General features: G+C 44.4%; 1 protein-coding gene across 1 annotated transcript; it reads right to left on the bottom strand.

Moving 5' to 3' along the window:
• Positions 1–5,959: 5,959 nt before the first annotated feature.
• LOC308590525 (phospholipase A2 inhibitor NAI-like) lies at positions 5,960–15,364 on the bottom strand. Its single transcript, XM_081200651.1, has 5 exons — positions 15,270–15,364; positions 14,120–14,242; positions 11,766–11,915; positions 7,273–7,419; positions 5,960–6,311 (listed from the first exon to the last, which is right to left on the bottom strand). Exons 1-5 carry the CDS (start codon positions 15,319–15,321, stop codon positions 6,031–6,033), a joined length of 753 nt encoding a protein of 250 aa, XP_081056777.1. The 5' UTR covers positions 15,322–15,364; the 3' UTR covers positions 5,960–6,030.
• Between the last annotated feature and the right edge of the window lie 4,829 nt (positions 15,365–20,193).

Below are 20,193 nucleotides of genomic sequence, written 5' to 3'. Positions count from 1 at the left end.
TGTTATTTAGGGGATTTGAATTTAATTCTAAATTATATACCGGAAACGTGGGAGATTACAAAGAGATTACAATGCATATTAGAAGCAAAAAAACTTGTTTTGATGAATGGGAAGGGCCACAAAAAGATCCCATTGAGCACATGGATTGACAATATGGACAGACTAGTTACATGCAAATGAATTGCATATTGACAGAAATTAATAATGGATAAATATGAAGAAATCTGGAAGGAATACTTAAGTGATAAGGCGGAAAGTGGTGGGAAGTAGGGGAGGAGAGGTGGGGAAATATTGTTAAAAAGGTGTAGTTATAGGTATATCAGTACTCAAATCTGAATTGTTAAATTGTGTTATTAGTGTTATTGTGGTTTTTGTTGTATGTGTTTTTTATGGTTGCTATTTGTATTGAAAAAATGATTAAATAAATAGAAAAACCAGGCCTGTTGTTCCAGAACCCTGTTGTCACAATGGCCAACCAGATTATTTATTTATTTCATTTCTATACAGCTTTATGTTTTAAAGAAAAATCTCAAAGCGGTTTACAGAATATTAAAACATCCCCAAAAAAATTTAAAAAAACTGTAGAAAGTCAAATATAGCGTTTACAGTCAAAGCAATATAATTAACAGAAAACTAAAATATTATCTTAAAGATTTCAAAATAAAACATTGCAAAGGAGGTCAACTACAGAATACATATTTAACGCAACCAAAGTTACCGTATTTTTCGCTCTATAGGACGCACTTTTTCCCCTCCAAAAATGAAGGGGAAATGTGTGCGCGTCCTATGGAGCGAATGCAGGCTTTCGCTCAAGCCTGGAGAGCGAGAGGGGTCGGTGCGCACCGACCCCTCTCGCTCTCCAGGCTTCAGGCAGCTATCCACAAGGCTTCGGAGCACGGCGGGAGTTCCCGCTGCGCTCGGAAGGCTTGCAGATAGCTGCCTGTTCTGGAGGCTGGGGTTGGGGGAAGCTCGGGGTTCCCCGCCCCCAGCCCCGCAAGCTCTGGGAGCGGCGGCGAGCAATCTTGCCACCACTCCTGGACCTGGGGGGGGGGAATAAAAAAAATTGCTTTATTTCTCCTCCTAAAAACTAGGTGCGCCCTATGGTCAGGTGCGCCCTATGGAGTGAAAAATACGGCAACAAACAAAAAAATCTTAAACATTTCCCCCCCAAAAAAAAAACCATTTCCAAGTGAAATCAAAATTTACAACAGCATATTAAAACAGCATAATTAACAAGACAATACAATATTTTCAGAAGCATGACACGGCTGTTTGGCAGGCACAAAAAGATGGGGCAGAAGAATCCCATACTTAGGGTTTGAGGTCAGGCATAGCGATGTCCCTCTGGTCTCCCCAGGAGCCTCTTTAGTAAAGTTGGTGAATCTGGCCCCGACCCCTAGGGTAGGCCAGGTCGAAAAGGCCTTGCAGGAAGCGGCCTTCACGACTCACAGCTGGGCGATGCCTGTGCAAAGCCTAAAAGCAGGACTGGATAGTGACACCACTCTCCCCCCTTGTGATTCCCAGCAGTTGATATTCAAAGGAATACTATCTCCAACAGCTGGGGTAGGATATGGCCAAGTGGGATAGTAGCCATTGATAGCCTTATCCTCCATGATTCCTTTTTCTCTAATCCTCAGTCAAGCAAATCCAAGTTGCTTCCTGTGAGCGAATTCCAGAGTTTAACCATGTGCTATTTCAAGCAGCATTTTCTTCCATCTGTCTCGAATCTTCCAACATTCAGTTTCATTGGCTGCCCACGGATTCTAGTGTTATGAGAAAGGAATGAAAACGTTTATCAATTTTTTATCTATTTTTAGAACCCACCTTATTTATCTTATTGCAAATTGCTTAAAACTGTTCTGAATCTTATGCTTTAATCCCACAATCCATCCTGAGACTTTAAGGTGAGAAGCAGAGAGTCAATAACAACAGCAAGAAGTAGTGAACACACTTGGAATTTTCAGGGGTAGTGGGGGGGGGGTTGATCACCACCAGGATGATCCATCGCTGTAGCTGGAGACTTGATCTGGAATCTGACATGCAGAAGTCATCGTATCATAGAGCTGGAAGGGAGCCCCCCCCCTCCGTCATTTAGTTCAACAACTCAGGTGATAACTGCTCATCTGACAAAACTAGACATGACCCCAGGAAGGTGTACGTATTTGGAATTCTATTCCACCTTTTGCTGCAGATATGTGGGATTGTTACATGTCACATTGTAGCCTTATGAGGCTTTGCCCTCGGGTGGGAAAAATATTGCACCCGGGAAAGGGAAGTGGGAGTCAACAGACACTCAAGGAATAGTTTCAGAGAAAAAGCTTTATTTCTACCATCCATGAACTGGTAGAAGGAGCAAGTGTGATAACTCACAAAACAAGCACAGGTTCACAGTCATTTGCACAGAGCATATATATCCCTTCTAGTTCCCTCCCCTTTCTCCTCCTCCTCCAGGAGTCCTGCCCATGAGTTCCTCTGAGCATGAACAGAAAGCTCCTATCTTTGGGACTATTGTGGACTCTTCCCAGGAAAGGGGGTGAGAAGTCAAGGGGTTTCAGTATGTCCAACATGTTGCAACTGAATGAGATAAGAGTCAGTTCTGTTCTTTTAGCGAGGTCAATTGGCCTGAGAAATTGTTCTATTCAGCTACCTTTGTTACAGCAGAGCAAATGAGCTAATGCCTTTTAGCTGCTGAGAAAATGATTTTGAGAAGCTTTGAGAAGCTTTGAGCCTGCTTTGGGGGGGGTGACTTCGGGCCTAGGTGGGGTCACCTGTCCTCACCTTCCTTCAACATGTCTGTTTACATTCCAGCACAGATTGCTGGCATGAGTGGAACTTCTGCTCTGTATTGCTTTTGTTTTTCAGTCTCTCTCCGAGAAGACGGCAAGGAGTGAAGACATGTTTTCTTTGTCATGTTTTATGTCTAACTAATACGTAGCCTTAGTATTATATCTACACCTCAGGCCTCTTCTGTTGCACAGTTTACACTACTGAGTAATGTGTGCTCAAGTATGCACTGCAGCTTGAGTCACTGACGAACGTCAGAGGAGCAGAGGTCGATGGATCTCCACAGCAGCTGAGAGGGGAGACGCTCCAGCTGGGGCTGAGCCAGCTGGCTTTTAATTCCCAGTTCCAACAGTACCTGGGTCAGAAAGTACGGTGGCAGTGCACTGCGTGTTCCATGGCAGGTGAAGACTTTCTGGTTCCAATGGGCTTTTGGGAACTGACTACTTTAAATTAAGGGATGGTGCCATGATGTTTTTATTGCAATCATTGGCATGGTTTTAATAGTGTTTGTGTGTGTGTGTGTGTGTGTGTGTGTGTGTGTGTGTGTGTGTGGTTTTAACTCTACCAATGTTTCATAGGTGCAAAAATGTTGATGAGCTGGCCAAGTCTGATGGGGTTTTTGCTCCTCTTCAGGATGATGAAAATCATAGGCATGGTTTTAATAGGTTGTGAGTGTGTGTGTGTGTGTGTGTTTTCTTTTCTTTGTTGACTTCCTGTTTGTCTGCCATGACGATCAGATGTGCCAACTTCTGTGCTGGTATTAGAGGATAATATGGGAGAAATTATCCTCCCAACCCCCCAAGGGTCAGGGGGGCACTCCACCTGCAGATCGTCTGATATCTGCTGCCCATCCAGAAGGAAGAGGGGGTAGGGGACGCTGGGTGTACACCGCAGGGTTGTGGCAACTCTCGAAAGTCAGTGTCAAGAGCAGAAAACACCTGCTTTTTAAGATAAAAAATTCACACTTAATTAACAGGCATGCCCTGAACCATCGGAGTTAAAATAACTTGCTGATTTAATCAGCCACTAATAAGGAATCGATCTGGGGAAAGACTTTCATTGTGACTAAAATACAATGGCTTGAAAAATGTAAGTGGACACTATCTTAATTATGAAACGAACTGGTGAAATCTTGATTATGTCTCTGGCAATGATCATTAAGGGAAAGATGAAAGGAATTCCTGATGGAGTTATTGTTTTAGTGTGGAGGAATCATCTCATTAACAGCTAGATGGAGGCCAAGAGGAGAGTTTGAATAGACCAGTGGTTGCATACATAAATGAAAATGAAGTGAAGGATCAACATCGGAATGGATTATTGACTAATTAAGAAATGCAATGTGATATTAGATGATTAGCACTCCGCAAAATTCAAAGCATGTGAAGTCACACAAAGATATATAATTTGGCAATAGACTTGGCTTTTTTATTATATTGTAATTTGGAATGTTATAATGTGGTTTTTATTGAATTATTCAATTGGAAAACTTAATAAAATATTATAAACAAGAACAAAAAAAGTTTTTTGATTTTTTTTTTTTTTTTGCTCCTCTTCAGGATGATGAAAATCCAGCAAGATTGTGAAGAGCAGGAATGAGAAGCTGTGGTCCTCTAGACCAGTGTTTCCCAACCTTGAGTCTCCAGCTGTTTGTTTGTTTTTTTTAAAAAGCACCCGCAATCTCTCTCTCTCCCTCCCTCTTTCTATTTCTCAGATAATAGAGTCTAGATTAGGAGTACTTGGGAGGGGGAAGAGATTTAATTTGTTTTCAACACTGTGCTTTAAATTATGCTATAGCGCGATTAGAATTCTAGCAATTTGTGACACTGTCTGAACCCATTGTTCCTGAGTGCTGGCAAAGTGCTCCTTGCCATAATCTATAAATTCCCACAACTAAGGCTCTTCATGCATCAGTTCCTTCTTCCATTGGGGGGTTGGCATATGTATTTCCTGTCCCTCTTTGCTCTCTCATCATCATCATCCATCCAGCAATGTAGAAACATGTGCTTGTCTGGGCTTTGGAACTCAGACTCCATCATAAACTGGACCAAAGTATGTCTTTGTAACTAGATCTCCATTTTAAGACGGCCTGGACAAAGCTGCTGTATCTGTTACTCTTCAACAAGTATTCTGAGTGAGTAAATGTTATCTTTACCTTTTACAGCAATGATCTGTGTGATTATTAAGGGGAGAAAGGGATAAAGACTTTTTAAGCTGCTGTACTCAAAGGAAGGTAGGATAAAATCTAATAAATACATCCTAGCATCAATACATATCTCTACTTGAAGGGCAGCAGGTGATGGCATGATGTGATGGCATGACATGGTGTGTGTGTGTGTGTGTGGTGGGCACCCACAATCTGGAGCCCAATTTGGTGCCCCTGGTCACAGGTGTCTTCCAATCCTGCTGCAACAGGCTCTTCCCTTTCTCCCCCCCCCCCAAAAAAAAAAATAAAACCAGGAGGGGCATGAAAAGGACAGAGGAGAAATCAGTTGCACGTAGTGTCAGTCTTGGGAAAAGCCCTGGAAATAAGGAGACATGGGCATCAGGGACCTTTTATATTGGCAACTGATTTCAAGAGGTGAAACAGGATGTGTTGCCGCTGCCCTAATGTGTGCAGTATTTTTCACATTGTTTAGCTGGTGAACTGCAACAAAAAACTTGAGGAAGTGTGAATTTCAAAGCATAACAGAGATCTGGTGTGAATTATGTTGTTCCTGATTAAAATGCCAATTTCTCCAGCATTCCTAGTTGGGCTCTATGGGAATCGGAGTCTGTCCACCTGCCCCAGGGGCGGCAGAAAAATGGCACTGGCATCAGCACCATTTTCCAGCAAGCTCTCGCCAAAATCTCATGAAATCTAACCAGAACTTGCTGCCACCATGCCAGTTTGTGCTGTTGCCACACAACCTAGGGAAGGGATGCTTCCGTGTGAGTTACACGGCACGGCTGCTGTGCCATTCCCCATTTCACCTCAAGTGGCAAAATGGGATGCACCATCCCTGACAACAAGGGAGCCCAAAGTTGACACTTTATTGATTAAAATTGGACATGGAAATCTGGCTAGGGATTTCACTCCTGAAATATATCTCCTATCTCCAAGCACTATTATTTTTTTCCCCAACAAATGATGCATTTGAATAAATGATAGAACACACATTATTTGCCATATATATTTATTTTGGACATGATTCAATGACTTCATTTGCATCTGAAAGTCAAATGCAGCCTGTCTTTGAGGAGGAGCTTCTAGACTTCTGGAAAGAAAGCCTGGGAGTCCTCAGGCTGAGACCTCCCCTCTTCAACCATTAGGCCACCAATTTCCATAAATGGCGGGTTCTTCTGGGCTGTGGAGGTTTGCCTTCCCTCAGCTACAAGCTCATTGGCATCATCCTCCATTGCTTTGGTGCACTTTGCATGAATGACCGCAATACTTAATCTTTCAAGAAGAAATTCAAACAACCAATCAGTCCGGTTACAGAAAGAAGCTGTTGCACAGCCTCGGAGAGCGCCCAATACGTCAGCTCCCCCTGTTGGGGGGAAAAAACACACATATGCTTTTGGAATCCAAAACCCTCTCCTTCAAACAGAAGGGTGGGCAACTTTTTTTCAGACCAAGACCCTTTTTTGATTCTGGGTGACCTTCTGGGAGGTGCACATGCCAATGGAAACATATGTAAAATTCACCTTTACACGGCAGGCTATTTTACACATACATTCAAATCCCCCTCTTTGTCCTTCCTCCAGGTAACCAAGAGTTCAGGGGCAACAATCCAGCCAGGCCAAAGCATACAGGTAGGGTATGAAGTGGGGCTTGTGAGGGGTGTGGCCTAGGGAGAGGAGGTGTGGCTAAGTAGGATCCAAAGGGCCAGAGAAAGAGAGTCTTAGAAGGATGCCCTTGGATCTTGGGCCTGTGGGTTTCCATCCTTCCTCCTCTTCCAAATGAAAGTACAAATTTTAAGATGTATTTTTATTTAACAAAATCTATATATTGCTTGATTGCAGTAAAAACTGATAGGGGTTTACAAGAAATATTAACATTAGCAATAAAAGCAGTTAAACCTGAAATATACTTGGAGTTGAGTGTTGATTTCATGCTCTTTATATCAGCTCATGATGAACGGGGAGTGGCTATATATACATTATTTACACAATGGGTCCTGCGTGATTGGCTGATTCAGCTCCCCTCCTGGAGCCTGATTGGGCTGCTGCTGCAGGCCAATCAGCTTGCTGATTCACTTCCTTCTGGAGCCAGATTGGGCGGCTCCTGCAGACCAATCAGGGTGCTGCCATCTAGGATCCTACTTGCCTATTGTTCTAGGATCTAAGCTCAGTACATAACGTGGGTCTCCTAATAAACTTCAGAACCCTTAATAAACTAAGTACCCTAGCATCTTTTAGAGGAAGCCATGGCTGCTCAAAGTGGTGTGATACTGCTTTAAATGCATAGTACAGATGGGCCCCAACTGCACTCCATCATACAAGGCTCACCGAAAGTAAAATGAACCCCAAAGTCGAAGCATTGATCCTCCTCATTTCTACATCTGACGGTACTGATGTACTCGCACGCGTCTGTGTGGGATTCCAAGCAAGCCGGGCACTTCAGCCCATTGTCCTCCCTCTTCTCATGCTCAGGAACTGTAAAACAATCACCACACCACCCCAAGATGGGGGTCAATGTATTTCTTTTGCAGATGCAAACCACAACTTGCTGTATGTAAGGGGCAGTAATTGTTCTCCTCCTTCAAAGAGCGATGCCTACCACCTTCCAGCACTTCTCCAAGCGGAGTGCTTCAGCCATGCTCCATTCATCCAGGGCTACATTAAGGCATGGTGCAAGAGATTTCTGACTGGGGCCACATTCACAGCATACATTTCAAGCACAGGGATACCACTTTAAGCAATTGGGCTTAGCACTGAGCAGCATTGTGGGGGCATTCTGAGAGACAAAATGGTAGCCACAGATGCACACAAATGATGATAAAATTCTACAAATTGGCCCTCTTTCTTAGAGCGAGAAAGAGAAAGAGAAAGAAAGCTCTCAGCAGTTTTATCCTTTAAAAAATCTCTTCTGGAAAAAGATGTGCTTAGTTCTAGGTAAAATAATGATTTCATAAAGATAATAATGATTTCAATAAAGATAGTAGGTAATAAGAGCTATTGTGTGGGGTTTGATTGCTAATCCATCACTCTGTGAGGGGGATAGGGGTTTTCCTATAAATTCTCTGCACCCTTATTAAACTACCTCTCACATAATTCTTTGTCCTAGTGTTGCTATAGTGCTTTCAATAAAAGCATACACCAGGGTGGGGAGAATGGTAAGGCGAACCACAAAATGGTGCCTCCTCCCACCAAGGAAGGAGGAGTGAGTGAACATCTCCATCAAGAACAAGGGTGGGAGGAGACTAGAGTTCAAATCTGTACTTGAGCCACGACACTTGCTGGGTGACCTAGGGCCAGACACTGCCCCTTAGCCTGACTTATTTCACACGGGTGTTTGAGGCTAAAATGGTGAGCAGGAGAGCCAGACACGCCACCTCCAGCACTTTGGAGGAAAAGGTAAGATGTAAAAAGCAGGATCTCTGACAACGTTATACGGAATTAAAATTAGGCCACAATTTTATGTAGGAAGACCTTGGCTTAGGTCTTGGGCGTGTATCCCTCCCGGCCCCCCAACCGGGGGGAACTGGGGCTCATCAGGGTAAATGGGATAGGAGGGTGCTCTGCGAGACATAAGTGTAGCAGGCAGCCAAGCCCATATCCCCACACACAGGGGACAACCTTTCAGTGTATGGCCAGTGAGACCCATATATATAACCCCTTTAAGAGGGAACCTGGAATCGCCACCACAGGGGGGTGAGCCACCCCCCCCACCCCATTACAGGGAAGAAAGGACTAAAGAATTCCACCCAAGGCCATAACCATTGTGACAAGTTGCTATGGGGAAGACAAAACCTGCCAATGCAAGAAAATTTCTTCCCAGTCCTTCAACAGCAACCAGTCAAAGACCGTAGTAGCACCTACTAAACAGGAAGAAAAAGTTAACCTGCAAACAAGAAACATTAAACAAAGGGAGGGTAGGGAGGGTGAATCTCCAGAGCCAAATGCCTGGCTATTGTCAGCTCCAGCCCCTATTTATAAATGGGGCTGGCTCCACCTCCCAGCAAGAAACTTGATTACTGAGGCTGGGTGTGAACCTCCAGAAATTAACACTGAGAGGCAAGCCAGCCCCTGTTTGCCAGTAAGCTCCCTGCGAACTGTAGCACCACGCACGATCCCGCAAAGGGCACCAGCAGTGTAAAGTGTGAATGCTCATTTTTGCGCCACCTGCTTGTTCTCCCCTTTGTGTATTAGATAGGTAGCCGTGTTGGTCTGCCATAGTCAAAATAAAAATATTCCTTCCAGTAGCACCTTAAAGACCAACTAAGTTAGTTCTTGGTATGAGCTTTCGTGTGCATGCACACTTCTTCAGATACACTGAAACAGAAGTTGCCAGATCCTTCTATATAGTGAGAAGGTGGGGAGGGGTGTTACTCAGAAGGGTGGTGGGAATGGGAGATAGGCAGATAGCTGAGAGAGCCTGTTGACGACTCTTAACGACTGTAATAGGTCTTACAGGAAAAGGCAAGGGGTGAGAAGGGGTCAGATCAGCGGCACAGCAATGGGCACCCGCATGGCCCCACAGTATGCCAACATCTTCATGGCAGATTTAGAACAACGTTTCTTGAACTCCTACCCACTCAAACCTCTCTTGTACCTGCGATACATTGACGATATTTTTATCATCTGGACACATGGTCAACAGACCCTGGACACCTTTCACCAGAAATTTAATGATTTTCACCCCACAATCAACCTTACAATGAATCAATCTATGCAAGAAATACATTTTTTGGACACTACTATAAAAATACAGGATGGGCGCATAGACACCACCTTATACCGCAAACCAACTGACCGACAAACATATCTACATGCCTCTAGCTACCATCCCAAACATACCAAACAGTCCATTGTATATAGCCAGGCACTACGTTACAGCCGCATCTGTTCCAATTCTACAGACAGAGACTCTCACCTAAGAGATCTACAGCAAACCTTCTCAGAACTAAAATACCCAGAAGATGAAGTTAGACAACAGATCAACAGAGCCAGACTGATACCCAGAGAGAACTTGCTGCAAGACAGGCCCAAAAAAGAAAATAACAGAACACCTCTAGTCATCACATACAGCTCCCAAGTTAAAACAGTACAACGCATCATCAGAGATCTACAACCTCTCCTGGACAATGACAGTTCCATTTCTCAAGCTCTGGGAGGAAGACCTTTCGTTGCCTACAGACAGCCACCCAATCTTAAACAACTCCTAACCCACAATAATACTACAACCAGACTTAACACAGACACTGGCACCAGAGCCTGCAATAAACCCAGATGCCAACTTTGCTGCCACATACACCCGGACAACCCCATTACTGGCCCCAACAACATCACACATACCATCTCGGGACTATTTAATTGCTCATCGTCTAACATTGTGTATGCCATCAAATGCCAACAGTGTCCTTCAGCTCTCTATATTGGACAAACAGGCCAAACCTTACGCCAAAGAATAAACGGACATAAATCTGACATCAAGAATCACAAAACAGAGAAACCAGTAGGAGAACACTTCAATCTCCCAGGACATTCTATACAAGATCTCAAAGTAGCTGTTTTACTACAAAGGAATTTCAGAAATAGACTGGAAAGAGAAGCTGCTGAATTACAACTCATTACCAAACTTAAAACCATGGAAAGACCTGGGCTGAACAAAGACATTGGATTCTTATCTCACTATACATGACTATACCATTTCTCACCTTCTCACCCCTTGCCTTTTCCTGTAAGACCTATTACAGTCGTTAAGAGTCGTCAACAGGCTCTCTCAGCTATCTGCCTATCTCCCATTCCCACCACCCTTCTGAGTAACACCCCTCCCCACCTTCTCACTATATAGAAGGATCTGGCAACTTCTGTTTCAGTGTATCTGAAGAAGTGTGCATGCACACGAAAGCTCATACCAAGAACTAACTTAGTTGGTCTTTAAGGTGCTACTGGAAGGAATTTTTTTATTTCCCCTTTGTGTAGATACTGTTCCTCTATAGCTTAGTAATTAAGTGGCACAGGAGCCCATTGCATCTAATAGATCTTTATTAGCATTTGCTTTTACCTGAAGATATTAATTCTCTGGATGCAAACCTAAAAGAAATCAGTTCCCTCTCACACAAGAAGGACAGGGGCCTGTCCCACTAAAAATATCTCTACAAATGCAAATGCATCAAAGAAAGTTGGTTGGTGTAGGTTTGGGGGCTAGAGCACTGGGAAACCAATGAGCCAGTGAGGTGTAGTGGTTAGAGGGTTGGACTAGAATCTAGGAGACCAGGGTTCAAATTCCACTGTAGCCATGACACTTGCTGAGTGGCCTGGGGCCGGAACCATCTCTCAGCATAACCTATTTTACTGGATATTTTGAGGCTAAAATGGTGAGTGAGAGCTCAAGCGTTTTGGAGGAAAGCATAGGATGTAAATACCAGAAGCTGCTACAGGAGAGGAACTGTGAGTAACATTATGGGAGGGGTATTTCTAGGACTAAGGTAAAACTGTGACGCTCCCTTGTAATTTTTGCTAATGAATGCTGCAATCTTATTGGGATTTTGGGTTTTGTTGTATTATTTCCCGCCACCCCCATACTATGGCTCCAATGCTTCCCTTCTGGTTCCCTCTGTCAGTGGCTCCTCCCTGTCCCACCAGTCTGAATCAGGTTTGAAATCTTCTTTCCTAGTGCCACCCTCAGGCACCTCCTGGAGCAACTGGCTGCCACCACTCCTCCTTGTCTAGCCGGTCCCTGACATCAGGATACTGCCAAAAACTTGTTTGTCTTTCTTTGACTTCTCTCATTGCTTGAGTTTTGTGAAACCATCTTTCCTGATGATGATACTTACTTTCGGGAGGTCCGCTGTTGCACATATCTGTCTTGCAGCAGGACATCTTGCTGTAGATGTAAATTAAATCCATTATGGAGCCACTGGAATAATTTGCATCACACAACTCTGTCTTGATGCAGGACTTGAGAACCATTGGGATCGTGTAAACTAGTAAAAAAGAATAGGAAGGAAATAACTAGACTGGAGACAGGGCTGGCGCACTCATAAGGAAAGCTTTGATTATCACCTTATGTGGCAGGATCCACAGGGGCAGCAGATCTGACCGCCAAGTAAAGAATTGCCTGATGCTGCTGCCTTTGAAGCTGTGGTGTGATCCTTGAAGGCAAGATCTGCCACCTCTTCATCAGTTCCTCTCCCCCATTTGAGCCACCCAATGCCCCTGTCATTCGTGGCAGGTACCTCGGAGCTCCTTTCTGAGGCTCCCTCCACCTTCGCTGGTGTCCATGGAGGCACACAGCCTCTTTTCTCAAGGGGTGGTCATTCTCTTCAGGAGGAAAGATGCAGCCCACCCTCCCAAGTGAAATCCACAAGGCACAGGATTCAAACTCACTCAATCTTCGCCTCACTATATCTTCGCTTGCAGAGCATGGCTGCCTGCGCTGCCTGGCTGTCTTTGACTGGGAGGGTGGCCTCCGTCTTTCCAACTGTGGTGAAAAAGGCAGCCAGGTGGCAGCCAAGACGACAGCCAAGATGACCTCCACCCAGAGCATGCACCTCACCACTGGCTCGTGTAAGATGGGGGCTCCTTCAAGCTTCTACACTGAGCAGTGGACAGCCATGCCCCCTTCAATGGGAAAGGGTGATGGAGCCCATAGTACACCAGGTGAACAGCTGGGATACCTCTCCTACTCGTGTGCAAGCAGGAGCGGGGTCATGGCTCTTGCAGCTGGGGAGGGGGAGCAGTGTGAGCCAGTGGTGGGCTGGGGTTTCTGCAAAACTGTTTGGCTGAGGTGAGGGCAGCGGTGTGCTCTTAACCCAAGCAGTTTAAGGAGGGAAGGAGGGATGAACAAGTTTTATAAGCCTTGTCATGCAGCTTGTTTCTCCCCTTAACGGTATGAGGGACAGACCATGATGATGATTTCACTCAGTGATATATCGTTGATGAAACTGCCACCCCTCATGAGTCCCTCTGCCTCCAGCTCCCGGCTGCAGCTTGTTTAGTTTTTCCTCAGCGTGCTGGGTGCTGGAGGCAGAAGGACTCAGGATCGGCGAGGTTTCCCCCACCGATTTACTGCTGAGTGAAGCTTTCATCATGGTCCGCCCCTCATACTGGTCCTGCGGCGACATGTCAATAAATCACCCAGGCCTAATCTTCAGTCATCTTTTCTTCCCGGTCTGCGGGGTGGGGAACATTTCATGGTTTTCCTCAGGTATCCAATTGTGTTGAGCAGGCCCTGCTTGGAGCGGAAAGAGAGATCTCCAGTTTTATCTAATTGTTGAATGTGAGTCAGGAATGGAGAACATTTGGCCCTCCAGAGGTTTCTACCACCCTTCTCCTTACTGAATGGGATCAGTTCAGAAGGCTTCGTGGGAAGCAATTCATCAATGAAATAAGTTTTGTTGCTGCCCACGTAACTGGACCAATGAGAGTCGATGGTGGAGCTCATAAAGGGAGCATGTACCGCAGGCAATTAGGAAGGGGCAATATGTCAGTATCAGTTTCTCTTGGTTTCTTATTTTAAGTTCATTTCTCCACATTTTCATATCAGTTTCCAACTCCCCCCCCCCCAATCAACATTTAGTCTGAATGTTATTTTCACTCTTAGGCCCTATCTGCAGGGTCATACTGATTTAAGCAGTCATGGTTTCTCCCGTGGGGGTGGTGGGGTGGGCAGGAAGTTTGTTGACCATCTTGGCTGTGAATCCTGGCAGACTAGCTCTCTGCCTTGCAGGTCATTTTTCACTTGGCCTGGGAGATGGGAACCGACAGACTGACTCCAACTACAAAAGCTGAGGCTGCTGGACGGACACTTGAGTTGGGATATTGTTTGGCTTGTTGTTTTCATATCAATTATGTGGCTGTTGCTTGATTTTGTTGTAGGTTCTTATATGCACATTTTACCCTAGTATGTGCATTTGTCTACTGATTACATGGCTGGACAACTGAATTGCAAAAATGGGAGAAGTGCAGATTCTGAAAGATGGCTTTGTTTTGCTCTGCCAATTGAGTAAACGCACCTTTAAATACGAACTGTCTTGAATTTCTTCCCTGCTCCTACAGGCAATGCAGAACTTAGAACAACTCTTTATGAAAAGTCATGTTCCGTGGCTTGTGGCTAAGATATGGCCTTAGAAAGTGAGTCAGGGGGTTTACGTTTTAGTGGTCAAAAAGGTTGAAAGTTCTCACTTACGCATTTTGCCAACTCCAACAACAGACATGCAGGACTGGTCACTGGACTCATCACACTCCTCAGTCTCGCTGCGGCAATCTGTTCCAACAATGTTCCAACAAGACTCACATATCAGAGATGCCACTGCAGACAGGGAGTAATGGGTTTACAAATCCTTAGCAACTATGTAGGGGGAATAGGTCTGTGTCAAGGTACAGAAATACAACACTTTCTGCTACAAACCCCATCTTACGAGAGGCAGCAAAGGCCACCAACTTGGATAGCTTCAAAAGCGGAATAGATAAATTAATGGTTACCATCCTCAATTGATATATTCTTTCTCCAACATTGGAGGCACTATTCATCTGAATACTAGTTTCTGGAAAGGGAGCTGTTGCACTCAGGTCCTGCTTTCGGGCTTCCCATAGGACCCATGGCAAGAACAAGATGCTGGACTAGACGGGCCACTGTTCATCTATGTAATGCTTTCTATATATATTCCCTCTGTAGTTCTTAAACTCTGTGAATGGGGGTGGGCCTTGTATAGACCAGAGTATGATTGTCCATGGTGGCTCCTGCAGGCTGAGGGAGAGAACCAGTAGAGAAGGTGTTGGGAAACCTTTAACCCTCCTGAAGTTGTTGTACTACAACTCGCATCAGCTCCAGCAAACATAGTAAAGGCTCTGATAAGTGCATCTGGTACCCCTAAAACCTGACTCCACTCAGAGATTGGGGTGGAGTGTAACACCAGCAAATTAAAACATTGAATTTGGGTAGGATAATTCCACTCCAAAATATGAGATCGTCTCCTATCATATACATTGTCTCCTATCATGAGTTTTTACAAATGCAAGAACCTTACTATTTGCTTTAGATATAAGCTAGTATTCTGGTTTATCAAAGAGTGAGCTACTGCCTCTCTTGCTCCCCCAATGTACTTGGGAATACCACACCTCTCTGTATGCATTTGGTTAAATAAAAATTGAATATTGGGAAGAAGAAAAATCTATCATGGAGGATCCCTTGTAGTTTGGCCTTGTGTTTTATTCCTCTCCCTTTCAATGGAACCACAACTCATTGTTACTTTCTTCTCCTGCTTTAATGGCTGACCCCCCGCTTAATTCCTTCCTGGAAACATGATGAACAGCACAGCAGTTGTAGTTCTGCTCACCTGGATTCAGAAGGGTCAAGAGGAGGCAGGAGATCAGGAGTGTCTTCATCATTCTAGAAAGCTGAAGAACCAGGAAGGCGTTCTGGGTCAAGCAAGGAACTGATGCAGAAAGTTGGGGAAATTTATAGAAGATTGCAAGAAGCTCTTTGACAGTACCCAGGAACAACATGTTCAGGACAGTGTCACAAATTGCTAGAATTCTAATCATGCTATAAGATAATGTAAAGCACAGTGTTGAAAACCAGTTAAATTTCTTCCCCCTTCCAAGAACTCCAAGGACACGTCCCTCCTAATCTGCTCCAGCCTCAATTTCTCAACCCTGGATGTGGGGAAACGAGTCCCTTCAGGTTACAGCACTGAAACTGGATTAGGTTTCTGGAAGCCAAGACAGTTTCCCTGACACCATGAACTTTTTTGAAAGGAGGACAAATGTCTCTCCAGAATTTCCTTTATTGTACATTTATAAAATGCACAGTGACTCACGATCTAGATTTCCTCAGTCCCATTAAATGCACTTGTCTTTGGGGTAAAGAATTGGTCCACTTGTTCTTTAACATAAGTTGGTTACACTTAAGAGCAGGGGGTGGGGTTGCAGGCCTCTGTCCAGAGAAGCTTGCAGATTTAAGGGACGATCTTTTACTGGGGCTGTTTTTCTTCTAAGGAGAATGAGACTCCCAGATGTTGGTAATCACAATGGAGGGGGTGAGGAGAGTGACATTGGGCTCATGTCCTCCTCCCTCGCCATCTTCTTTTTCATATTCTTATTTAGACATGTTTATTGTAAGAGAGAATTATTATAAGATGATGTACCAATGGTATTTAACTCCAAAGTGTTGCGTATATGGCAGATTAATTGCGCTGCAGAAAGCATGCTGGGGAGACCACACATTCAGGAAACAACGAAGAAATGCAAAAAAATCTTTTGGTTGGCTTTAATTACAAAAACAAAAACACCTCTTACATTAAATCTGTAAGTATGACCCATTCACCAGAGTACTGTGAGAGGTACACACTGCTCTTTATATCCAATTGCTGATGCAGCTTAATTAACACAACTTAACAGCACCTGCTATACTGTTTCACAGCTGTAAAACTAGGCCATGATATCTACTCTGGCTTTTAAAGAGATACGCATCTTGTGAAACAATAATGAACCTTAATGTTTAAATAAACCATTCAGCACAAAGAGGTTGGCTCAAATGTATAAGAATGTACCCAATAAGTTTTGGAAATGTAAACATTGCAAGGGGTCAGTCTGTCACATGGGGTGGACCTGCAGGGAGGGTAAGGTCTTTGGGACATGTTATATAATGATTTTAAAAAAATCAAAAATCAGACTGACTTTTCCAAGAGTCCAGAACCCTTCTGGCTGGGGATATTGATCAGCAAAATTCCAAAGCAAGGGATCTTTATGCTCACAGAAGCCAGAACAGCTAGAGAGGGAGCTGTGCAGCACCCCCTCTAGCTGTTTTAGCTTCTGCCTTCATCCCGCTGCCCTGCGGAGGCTTCACGCGGCTATCCCTGGCTTTTGCGGGAGGTGGCGGCAAAAGCCAGTGATAGCCGCGATCCCTTTACAGAGCCGGGTGGAGCTCTGTAAAGGGAGGAAGAACTTCCTGACAGTAAGAGCTGTTCGACAGTGGAATTTGCTGCCAAGGAGTGTGGTGGAGTCTCCTTCTTTAGAGGTCTTTAAGCAGAGGCTTGACAACCATATGTCAGGAGTGCTCTGATGGTGTTTCCTGCTTGGCAGGGGGTTGGACTCGATGGCCCTTGTGGTCTCTTCCAACTCTATGATTCTATGATTCTATGATTCTATGGAGTGTGTGTGTGTGTGTGTGGCTCTTGGGGGCTTTTCCCCAAGGAGGGAGATGGGCTGCCCTTCTCCCTCCTTGGGGAAAAGCCCCCAAGAGCCACACACACACTCCACGCAGTTTGTGAAAGGAAGCACTGAGCAGAGCCTGGGATGCATACAGGCTCTGCTCAGCGCTCCCTTTAAATAATATTTTTTTTCTTGAATTCCCCCTCTAGAAACTAGGTGCACCTTATGATCAGGTGCGCCTTATGGAGCAAAAAATACGGTAGTTAAACTCTGGAATTTGCACTCAGGAAGTAAAGATGGGCAGCAACTGGGATGTGTTTGGTTGAGGATTAGAAGAAAATAGTGGAGGAGAAGTCTATCAATTGCTACTAACCAAGTTGGCCATGTTCTTCCTCAAGTGTTGGAGACAGTATTCCTGTGAATGTCAGTTGATGGGAATCACAAGCGGGGGGACGGGATGGGGACAACTGGTGTTGCTGTCCAGTCCTGCTTTGAGGCTTTGCACAGGCATCTTGCTGGCCATTGTGACAACAGGGTTCTGGCACAGCTGGACTGGTTCAGCAGGCTGATGCAAGCTGTTCCAGTTGAAGCTTGTGGGGAATCTAACATTAGCCCAAATCTTGATTGCCTCAAAGTGGTGCTCACCCAGTGTACCTGCTGAAGACGAGTGGATTCACAATGTGCTTGCTGAAGAAACATGGTTTCACAGTTTCTTTCTAAAATCACCAAGCTGTTCATTTGGCTGAGTCAGAGAAGCCAAAGGAGAGAAAAAACTGGGAAACTTTGGAGCCCTTTTGTAATCTATACCAGGGGTGGGAAACCTCTGACTTGTGGGCCAAATGCAGCCACTGCCTGCCTCTCCATTGCTTATACCATTCTTAAGACCTTTAAAAAGAATTTGAACTCTATCTGAAACTGAACTGGATTTAAAATGGAGGACTGAGAAATAATACAATGCCAATTGATGGAATGATTTATAAATATGTACTTTACTAAAAAGGCATCTGCTGGCTAAAGGTCAAGATAAAAAGAAGAGGACAAGATTATTTACTGCGAACACCGACTAAAATAAATTTAGTAACTTTGATTTATTATATTGGATTCTCTTTACTGACTGCCAATATCGGGAGATTTTAAAAGGTGCTACAATGCGGCATTGAGAGACAGAAAATGGAAGGATGTGCCAGACTCCTGGGAGCATCAGAGAGCCCCAACACCATGGTCTTAAACTTTTTACTTATGGTTGTAAAAAGGAACGTTTTTAGTAATTGAAATCTATATAAATATTTTATGTTGGACCTTTTTTTTTTTTACATGAATGGATGCAAAGATTTGAATATATAATTGTTAAAAATTGATATTTGTGGGAGAGGGAATAGGTTTGAAAAATAGGCTTCCTCTACTGCAGGCATCCCCAACCTTTGGCCCTCCAGATGTTTTGGACTACAATTCCCATCAGCCCTGACTATTGGTCCTGCTAGCTTGGGATCATGGGAGTTGTAGGCCAAAACATCTGGAAGGCCGCAGGCTGGGGATGCCTGCTCTACTGAGTCTATGACCTTGATAAAAGTACTGATAAAGCTAAAAAGAATACATGCTGTGGTGGGAAAGAACTCTGTGTTTTGGAATTAAACTCTTTAGAGGAAGCTGGGAAAAGGAGAGAGAATTGCCCACCCCCCACCCCCCGGTCAATCTAAACTGGAAACAGCAAAAGGAAAAAGTTCAGTGCTAAAACTAACTAGTCAGGCCACAAGGCAAGATAATTTAAAATATGAATTGTTTGATTCACTTTTAGATATTAAAATAGAATTTGAGCAGATAAAAGAAGATGTTAACAGTGCAGCCTCTAAAAAATTTAAAATACCAGTACAGTGGTACCTCAGGATGCGAATGGACTCCATTCCGGAGCCCCGTTTGCATCCTGAACAGAACGTAAGACACAACAGCGTATCTGCACGTGCGCGGGTCGCGTTTCGCCACTTTCGCGCATGCGTGTGATGTTATTTTGACCATCTGCGCATGCGCGAGTGGCAAAACCCGGAAGTAATGCACTCCATTACTTTGTTACTCCTGGGTCACCGCGGAGCACAACCTGAAAGCACTCACCCTGAAGCGTATTTATCCCTAGATATGACTATATACTTTTAGAGGCTGCGAGGCCATTAAAAGAGGTGAATGCACAAACCACCAAGGTGGGACTGGTAGACAAACGAGGTCTGAGGAAAATTCAAGGGCAAGTAAGAATAGTCAAAGACAAAAATGAAATTGCACGTGTAATGATATGGGAGGACCTGACTGATAAAGATGGTACCTCGTGTGAAATTATTTGAGAGGCTTTGACTGCATTAGAGAAGAAACAAAAAGGAAGGGCAAAATATTTAAGAGGCTACCTTATGTGGTGGCAATGTAAAATTATCAAAAATGCCTGGGAAAAGACATATAAAGATTTGAAGAAAATGTGGGAAATGATTGTTGTTGTTTTTTAAAAAATGAAGTTATATTGAGGTGTACAGGACTTGATGGATTGTTTGAGTGAAAGACTTTGTTCCAACATGCGAGATTGGATGCCAGGCCAAGACTGATGGAAGGAAGAAGCCCTGGCCAAAGAAGATAAAGAAGAAGAAGAAAAAGAAGAAGATTGGCAAAATAAACTACTGAACTGTGCAGGACAAATTATTACAAAAAACGGCAATTGTTTAATGCATAGTTTTTAAGCTTTGTGTATAGATCTTTACATTAGTATAACTCAGGGGTCAGCAAACTTTTTCATCAGGGGACCGGTCCACTATCCCTAAGACCTTGTTGGGGGCCAGACTATATTTTGAAAAATATAAATACCCTGCAAGCCAGTCCCACAGCTGCCTCCGGACCTGGAAGAGGAACGCACTCTGCACACGCTCAGGAGCACGTCTTGCTGGGCAAGCCGCACACACAGAGCGCTGGGCAGGCGGCACACAGCTTGCCCTCCAGCTGCTCTAGTGCAGGTGCTGAGCACGCCACCAGCAGCAGGGCCGAGTGGGGCGCCAGGCGCAGGGCCAGCAGGCATGCCAAGCTCCAGCTGCCATGCAACATGCCCATCATGATGCCCATGGCATGGCCCAAGCCCAC

This window comes from Podarcis bocagei (genome assembly GCF_964188305.1).
Source record: "Podarcis bocagei genome assembly, chromosome: 7".
NCBI classification, from domain to species: domain Eukaryota; kingdom Metazoa; phylum Chordata; class Lepidosauria; order Squamata; family Lacertidae; genus Podarcis; species Podarcis bocagei.
Note: the sequence above shows the minus strand (reverse complement) of the source record. Positions and strands in the feature narration are given on the sequence as shown.